This window comes from Theobroma umbraticum, unplaced genomic scaffold (assembly GCF_002168275.2).
Source record: "Theobroma umbraticum cultivar Fairchild unplaced genomic scaffold, ASM216827v3 scaffold_12.1, whole genome shotgun sequence".
Taxonomy (NCBI): Eukaryota; Viridiplantae; Streptophyta; class Magnoliopsida; order Malvales; family Malvaceae; genus Theobroma; species Theobroma umbraticum.
Window position 1 is genome coordinate 1,684,419 of NW_018397269.1, and position 8,909 is coordinate 1,693,327.

At 31.2% G+C, this 8,909-nt stretch overlaps 1 protein-coding gene across 1 annotated transcript; it reads right to left on the reverse strand.

Annotated features, from left to right (window-relative positions):
• Positions 1–2,536: 2,536 nt before the first annotated feature.
• On the reverse strand, positions 2,537–4,777 carry LOC110425975 (uncharacterized). Its single transcript, XM_021441065.2, has 5 exons — positions 4,492–4,777; positions 4,307–4,410; positions 4,046–4,171; positions 3,563–3,831; positions 2,537–2,945 (listed from the first exon to the last, which is right to left on the reverse strand). Exons 1-5 carry the CDS (start codon positions 4,613–4,615, stop codon positions 2,819–2,821), a joined length of 750 nt encoding a protein of 249 aa, XP_021296740.1. The 5' UTR covers positions 4,616–4,777; the 3' UTR covers positions 2,537–2,818.
• Positions 4,778–8,909: the final 4,132 nt, after the last annotated feature.

An 8,909-nucleotide genomic window follows, 5' to 3' on the forward strand; every position in this document is an offset into this window, starting at 1 on the left:
ATCAACAAAAACAAGATCCCTAAATCCAAAACTAACCCTAACATATCAACAAAACATACCAGTGCTTAATGATTGTTGAACCCTAACAATCCTTCACTCTTTCGATTTGGGTCACAGTTTAAAGGTTTCTAAGCAAGGGTTTGATTTTAGGTTATTTTGATGTGGGATGAAGCATCTAATTGGTAGAAGGTTAAAAAAACCCTAATCAATTAGTGATGTAGATACTGGTGAGAAAACCAAAGGAGAGAAAAGGAGAATAAAGAACAAAACGAAGAATGGGAAGAGAAAGGGACTATAGTAATTAGCAAGCTTTAACACTTGATTAAGATATATTTATACATGGGCAATTTTGACCTTTTGTACTTCCCATTAATGGTGTTTAGACTTTATGGGAAGCTGTCCATTTCTAATACTAATAGACTTCCGTGGAATTATACTTAAAAATTAAGAATAGAGGTATTTTACCTTATTTTATCAATATATATGATTTGGACATGAGAGAAAAGGTAATTAGAAATCTAATGATTCCAGTTCAACAAAAAATTCATTGACTTTATTAAATTAATACCATCAAAAACAAAAACCAACAAAACAAAAAATAATAAAGAAATAAAAATAATTGTAATTCATTCACGAAATGGTCTAAATCAAAAGGGCATTTGCAAAATTTAAAAGACTTACAATAAAGTCATTTTATTTTTCATTGCCTTCCTCTGGTTAAGCTCCTTCCATAAAGAAGATGATTCCCTCGTGATCTTTGGGTTGTTTTTGTTGGTGCAAATGGGGTTTTGAAGGTATTCAATAAATGGCAAAATTGACTTCAAAGCGAGCCTTTAAATATACGTTATCTTTAAGACTTATTTCACCTCCACCACTTGGTATGCAAAAGGGAATAATGTAAATAGTCTTAAGTATACAATGAAGCCAACGTCTAACTTCGTTTTGCACTTAACGAGAATAGACCGCTAGATACAACCGAGGGTTTGCAAAGTTGTTTGGCCTTAGAATCTACTTTTTGCAGCAAGTAGACTATAAGAAATTTGGAAGCTTTTGTAGTTGATGGGAACTTAAGTGTTTATATTATTATAACATAACACTTTTCTTACTCTAGATATTTCTGCTCTTGTTTTTTTGTTTTCTTTTATATGTCAAAATGGTTGATAGCAAGCCCTTTATATAGGCTTGTAAGTGTCTCTTCTTCAAAGACACAACCCTTTCATTAAGGCACCATTTTGTCTAAAAGGTATCTTTTCATTTTTCCAAACACAACTTTTAAATATAGTTATTGTTTCAATAATTATCTTATGAAAAGATAACTATTCATTCCATAAATTATAACATTTGAGTTATAATTTGAAACAATAACTTTTCATATCTATCTTTTTGAGTTTTGGTGTCTTTTCAATATGTCTCATAACTTTTAGATATCATTTTCAAAGAGACATAACCATTCGCATGAAAACCTGTCTATAATCTAATTGACACATTATGTCACTTTATGTGACATAACTATTGAACTAAAATAGCTTTTCATCATGTGACATAACTTTTGATTTTGAAAATACACCATCAGTTTTGAGGACAGCTATGTATAGAACAACTAATCATATTAATTTTTTCCATCCCTTTCTGTTGTTTTCCCAAAAGACCTAAAATTATCGAAACTCTCATTTATGAATATGGACTCAGCCTCAAATCGGACTACCCGATAACTTTATTTTATTTTTCACATTTTTCTTCCTTATCAATAAAATCTGAAGATTCCAATGGGTTTAACTCTTATTTATTTATTTATTTTTTGATACGCTCATCATTGTTATTTAAAAGCGAGAATCCACAATGGCTAATTGAGTCCTACATTATAAATCAGTGTGATTATGAATATATTAAAAAACTATTAATGAATAAAAATCAGTAAAAATTATTTTAACCTGAATTTGAACTTAACTCTATGAATTAAAAGTACATGAACTTACAATAAGAAGAGACAATGGACTAAAGAGTCCAATATATTTCCAGCTCTGCTTAGTCCTTTTTCTTTCCCTTTTCTTTGCAAAGTAAACAAAAAATCAGAAAGTGGGAAAGGAAATGATAAAATAATTTTGGTTGAGGGGGAAAATAAAGTTGTTTCCCTTTGTTTTTTAATAGGTACAATGAAATATAAATATATAAAAGAAACAAACAAATGGGATTTTATTTGATTTTCACAGAAATGGAAGCTGACGTGGAATTTCACCTGAGGAATCTGTATCTCATCTTAAAACCTTCCAATATTATTACGAATATATATAGTAAATATAATATTCACACACACAAAAGAAAAAAACATTTTAGCATTTTCCTTGCACGAACTATAAACATACACAAATCACATGAGAGTTTACATCATGTCTAGCAAGTTTGCATGCATAAAAATAGCGTATACATAGATTTAATTACATTTCCAAACAGGAATGCAGAGAGAGAGAGGGAGAGGGGACTGGAAAATCACGTGAAGTTTGCGTTTGACATGTTCCTTGTTCCTCATTGCATTGTCTGCGGTGTGCCTTACACCAGAGCTTTAATAATTCCCAATTTTTATTTGGAAAAATCCCATCTGATTAAGTCTAATACCGGAAACAATAAAGGCTGAAATATATAATGGATTATCAGAACCAAACTGCAAATGTAGTATCATTACAATTATAAGTTCAACTCCACAGTACTTGTAGTTTTGATTTGATTGATCCGTTTCTTACACTTAAAAATTTTAATATATTTACATTAAACTTGGGTCCTGCTGACGAACGATCTTCAGAGAATTTGAGCCTTTCCATCTTCATTTCCCTTTAGAACCTTCTATTATTTCTTTGCAGACTAACTTGGTTTCCTCTGCCATCGTCTCGTTTGTTCGCAAGAATGCTGTCAGCTTCTCAATACGTGACCTCGCTTCCATGGCTAAAATCCTGAAGATTTGGCAACCAGGAAAGGAGAACAAAAGATTCCGTAAGTTATAAATTGTTTAACAGCCCATTATTGATTCAGATGATTTTGGATATTTAGAACTGATATGCGTGTGATACTATTACTAAAATTCCGCTTCGTTAGATCATTCTTGAATTGGCCAAAAGGGTAAAAAAAATTAAAAAAAAACTTAGTTAATCCTAGTTCATGATCCTATGCTGCGTTTACAAGACAAAGACTTAAATCCATGGCGTGATTTGGAAGATCCCAATGCCATGAAAAAGACAACATGCCTCTCTGAAAAATTAAAGAAATGAAAGGGAAAGAAAGAAAGAAAAAGGGGACTAGAGGTCGGTCATGGTCCATAGCATCGCTTTCAACATGTGAACATTTTTAATAGGGCTATTCACTGGAACGAGGCCGAGGGCAGCAGGGTCCCTCATGGTATAGTGCTTTAGATTTATTAGTGGTGTTGACCTAAAGCTCATTCCCACCCCTATTCCATTTTCGCGTCTGAACATTCAACTCAACGATAAAGGTATGTGTCTTTCACTTAAAACTAAATTTAAATCTCTTGATTTTACTTAAAATCAAACTTGATTAAAAACAAAAATCTTACCCATTGAGTTTGCAAGCAATGGTTGACTCCACAAATTGCTCTGTGCTTCTCAAATTCAAGCTTTCGCAAAGCCTATTATTGTTCTGCAAGTAATATTTTTGATGCTGGTTTTCTGCCATACAAAAATCATACTCAATTGGGAGGGCTTTGGTCACAATTCTCCTGTTTAATTTCATCTGCCGTCCGATCCTTGACTCTTGGGCTTGCTTTCTCTCTTCCTCCATGCTGTAAAAGATTGCTGACCTAAGATGTGTACTTAGTCCAAATTTCTGCGCCAAATGTATTCTAGGTTTATGATGACAATGATGACCATATAATAATAATATTAATAAATGACCTAATATAATAGAAAAATTGTAATTCTTCACCAAAAGGCCAATAAAAAAAAGGTTATGCGAATGGATTGGCTTAATTTAGGTCCTATATATAATCATAATAATGAATTGAAAAATAAAAGCTAAATATGGGAGAAGAAATAATTACAAGGTAGTCTTTGTTGGTGCAATCATGGATTTCCCAGAAGATATCACATAGTGATCTGAATGAGACCTTTCTCTTATCATATATGACTTTTACAGCTTCAGTGTGGCCTGTTTTCCCTTCACAAACCTAGAAATTGATACACATAATGAAAAGAAATTAGTCATATTGTTGCATGCATGGTCATGACTGAGATGTTAACAGGGTAGAGCTGGCCTAGCTCTCTTACTGATGACTTTCAAGAAATTCTTTTGTCTTCTTTACCTCTCTGTATGAAGGTTTTTTCAGGGTTCCTCCACAGTAGCCAGTGGCGGTTTTTATGACTCCATCTACACGCCCAAAACCAGCTTCAAGACCCCAAAAGCTACCTGCAAGTTTATGCATCAATAAGAATATGCGGGTTAGTGACTTCATATAAACAGGAAGATCAGGGAGAGACAGAGGCAGACCTCCTGCAAACACTGCTTCCCTGACGCATTCAGATGGAATAGTTGTAGCTGGATCAGATGAGATCTCAGAGATGGGAAGATTAGAATCCTGAGGGGCATTGAATTGAGGCAGTAACTGATACATGGTGGTGATCAGAATCAAATTAAAACAGCTGATGACTTGTTCTCAACAACATGAAAGCTGGACCTTGTTATGTAGAATTCTAATCATTTTATACGGGGCCCGAGCTAATGGTTTTACAAAACCTGAAACCAGATATGATGCAAAATGAATTGTATCTGATCTGGCTACTTCCATTTTTGCATCTTCAGTATCTAATGTGTTTGAACGCATTTGGACTTTCCTCATTAGACGTGTTGAAAAACATAGGGCGTGTCTTTCCTTTTTCACAAGATATATAGTTGACTACCTACAGATTGAAATGGTTAATATATGATAGACGAAAGGGGCCTCTTAGCATCTATGAATTGTCTGGTTCTGGTCTGAAAATCTTGTTTATTTTCTTTAATTACATGTTGGCGTCTTCTCCTTGTTGGGGTCCGGATGAGCTTTTTTTAATTTATAGTGCCAATAAATAGAAAACTTTTTTTTTATTATTTGGTTGATTAATGATACGAGGGTTCTGCTTATGTATTACCATTTGCAATAATCATTGAGAATAGAAGTTAGATAATTTTTTTATCAAAAATATTCAAAATTTAACTTTTTGAATATAAAATTCATATATCTATGATTAAACAATGTATCCAGTGTATACGCTAAATAATTAATATCATGTTAATTATGACTCAATACAAACAATTAAAAGAATTAACTTTAACTAAAGTATAATGTTAGTGCCACCTCTCTCCATGCGGTCATGCGATTAGGCATTTTAATTTTTTTTAAGTTCTTATGCCAGGTCAGGATATTATTGGAATAATCCCAAAGTATGAAGAGTGTGGCTTTGCAAGGCAAGGTCAACCCCTCAAAGGAAAATATTTGTACTCCTGATTTTTACCTTTCATCTCTCTCCTTTCTTTTTCTGTCTTTTTTAATTTTTTTTATTATTTGAATTTATTAATATTATTTAATTGATCCTGTAGAAAATATTTTCTTCCCTTCCGTTCGACTTTCCCTCTCTTCCAAAGCAAATTTCAAAGGCCACATCTCTTGTCCATCACTTAGTTAAAAATAATAATAAATAAATAAAGCCTAAAGGAAATACCAATTATCAGTAGCTCTAACCGTGCTAAGTGTCAACAAACCTTTCCATGCCTATTGGCTTCACTAAATCTTCGACTGAGGATTAGTTTAGCTAAGACAGAAAAATAAGGAAGGCTTTTTACTCACTCGGTTAGGTCAGTGTCGAGAATTATGATATATATATATATGATATACTGCAAGTTTAATGATTAGCTTTGCAGTAGAAAATAGCAAGGGGAAATTAATCTAGGTTAATACAATTGCAAAATCAAATAAAAGATGACAAGTTATAGGTTATAATTAGACCATGAGAGGATAAGAGAGTCCCTTATTAGATTGTTGTAGCATGAGCTTTGGTTTACCATGGACTTTTTCTCCAACAAAATGGAAATCCAGCAAGACCAACTTGATTCTGCTACGACATTTTTTATTTTTTAAAAGCTGCTTCATTGATGAAAGAGTGATCTGTACAAGGGTGTTGAAGGAGGAGCAAACATTACTTCCAAACCTGAAGACAAAATATTGTGGAACCTTCCAGCAACCTAATACGTGGAAAGAAAGAAATTAAGAGATTCTATTAGTGGAATTAAGAGATTTAGTAGATTTGAGAAGGACGCAACAATGGAAAGAAAAGGCTATTGATAGGATAACCTTTTCAATTATATCCTCGATTGCATTATTATTATTATTATTATTATTATTATTATTATTATTATTTGTTAAACGAAAAAAGGGGTGAAAAAGGAAAAAGATGAATAGGATGATTCGAACAAAAAAGAAACAAAGAAAGAGAATTGAAAAGGATACTTGTGCTTTACCAGGCTTCAATTATGAAGAAGATAGTGTAGGCATTCCGGTGGGGGCCCACTGCTACTTAGGTGGTGGATAAAATAAAAGATGCAAACCGATCTGATCGCCACTTATCCAATGTGAGGCGCGTGAGGAGAAGCAAGTGTGTTTTTCTGGTCAAAGAAGTTGGTGGGTTTTTAAAAGTTAAATTGAGTTTTTTCCTAAAGGGGAATTACAAGAAAGGGCGATGGACTACAAATACTACTTGGATTCTATTTCCATCATAAATAGTAATTATTATGAAGGAAATAGAATTTTGAAAATTGTTCAGAAGGAAATGAATATCAGTGTTTACTCTTGATCATTGTTTTATCTTGGGGAAATTGATTTCAACCTCAAAGTTTTAACTTATGCTGCAACAATAAATATTAGACTTGCATATTTTTCATTAGTAACTTTTCCAAATATGACTTCTTTCAACGAAATATTTACAAAAATGGTGTAATTCTAAATATTTTTCATTTTATTTCCCTATTCTGTAGTTTCCCCTTTTCTTTATCTGATTTCTTTTCCCCACAGTTCCACTGACAATCAGCGACGACAACTTTATAGGACAGATTACATAGAAGAAAAACTGATAGCAGCCTAATGTGCGATGGCTCGTACACGTAATCACACTGTCCAAAAGGTTTAAATACTGCCAGCACAGGTCAATAGCACTTGAAGAAACATTCACTTGGGATGCACGGTTTATCAAAATTAATTGAATTTAATTAAGTTGATTCAATTATTTTGTTCTGATATTAATTCGTTAAGAGTAATGATTTATTCATTTTATTTTGATTGATTGTTGATAACTAAATTTTACAATCGAATCGATAAAAAATTTGATTATAAATAATATATACTTAAATATATTTTATATGTATACATATTATTAATATTTTAAAATATATATTATTAAATCAAAAGTATTTAGGTTTTATTAGTGAAACATTATTGAAACGTTAAATAAAGTAATTAAACTATTTTTTATATATAAATATTCTTGATACTATTAATGTTTAAAATCGTTTAAGATAATTTGATCTCGATTATTTTTTATTGGGATTTTGGTTAAATAGATTTGACAATTTTAAGACTGAGTCGACTGATTACTCACCTCTACCACACATCCATCTGAAAGAACTTTGTTTGGGTGTAAAAAATGATGCCAATTTCATTTAGAATTTGTTCTTGAAGACTTAAAATTAATACTTGAGTGAATTAAATGTGTTTGCGTAGTTAAAATTTATTTGTGCCATTTTTGGATTGTGATATGATTTATCATGTCTTAATGTATCAAGAAATATTGTTTCCTGCAAATAGTTCAATGATATAACATATTCTTTTCGTTCTATGCTTTATTCATTTTAGTTTTTTAGATATTTCAAAATGAAGTTGTTTTTAACTTTTTCTCACTAAAAAGGAATGAATATTAATACTATAAGAGAATAAAATTTTAATATATAATTTATTTAAAATAAAAAAACTTGTGTGATAATTCTCTTGAAAAGTCTGATAGAGATAATATTAAAAAACAAAGAGAGTCAAATTTCATGAGATACGTTGAATCAAATGTACCTCTTTTTTCTTTTCTTTTTTTTTTCCTTTCTCTATCCTTTGCTCTTCTTCTTCTTCTTAGATGTTTTTTTTCTTATATTTTTCCTCTTTTTCTTTGTTAAATTCCTAGTACAACTAGAGCAAGTAACATGGAATGTCACATTGAAGGTCTATTATCTTTTAAAGACTGAGAGATCAAAATAACAATACTTACAAATGTTAGTAATCACACGTTAATTTTTAAAATTAAGTAATATAAATAAAAATTTTGAAAAATGAAGTGACCAAAAAAGTAATTTAATCTTAATTTAATCCCTAATGTTGCCAAATATGGTATGTTGAGTCCCTAGACATGGCACTAATGATAACGAAAGGGAAAAAATAGGAGAAAAAAAAGGAATGAGAAGAAAAATTACGTTCATTTTATCTAATATGTCAAATTAAAAATAACACAATCTTTTTGTTTCATTTTATACTTTAAATGTCTCAAAATGAAGATTTTTTAATTTTGATCAAATTACGTAAATAGTCCTTCCACGCCACCGAAGTGGTAGATTAATCCCTTTATTATAAGTCGTGTAAATCGAGTTTTAGTACTTTCAAGATTTATTAATCTCAATCCAATTGTTAGCATAGTTAACATCCTCTATTAAGTTAGCAACATGATATTTGATTAGAATGATATGTCATTGACCAGAATGATGCAGCATTGATCAAGTTAATATGGCATTAATTAGGCTAATGTAACAATTTGAATAGATTGATGTGATATTGACCAATGCTGCCATGGTATTAAAAGATAGATTTTTTAAAAATGTTCATTGAAGTTTTAAGTACCATA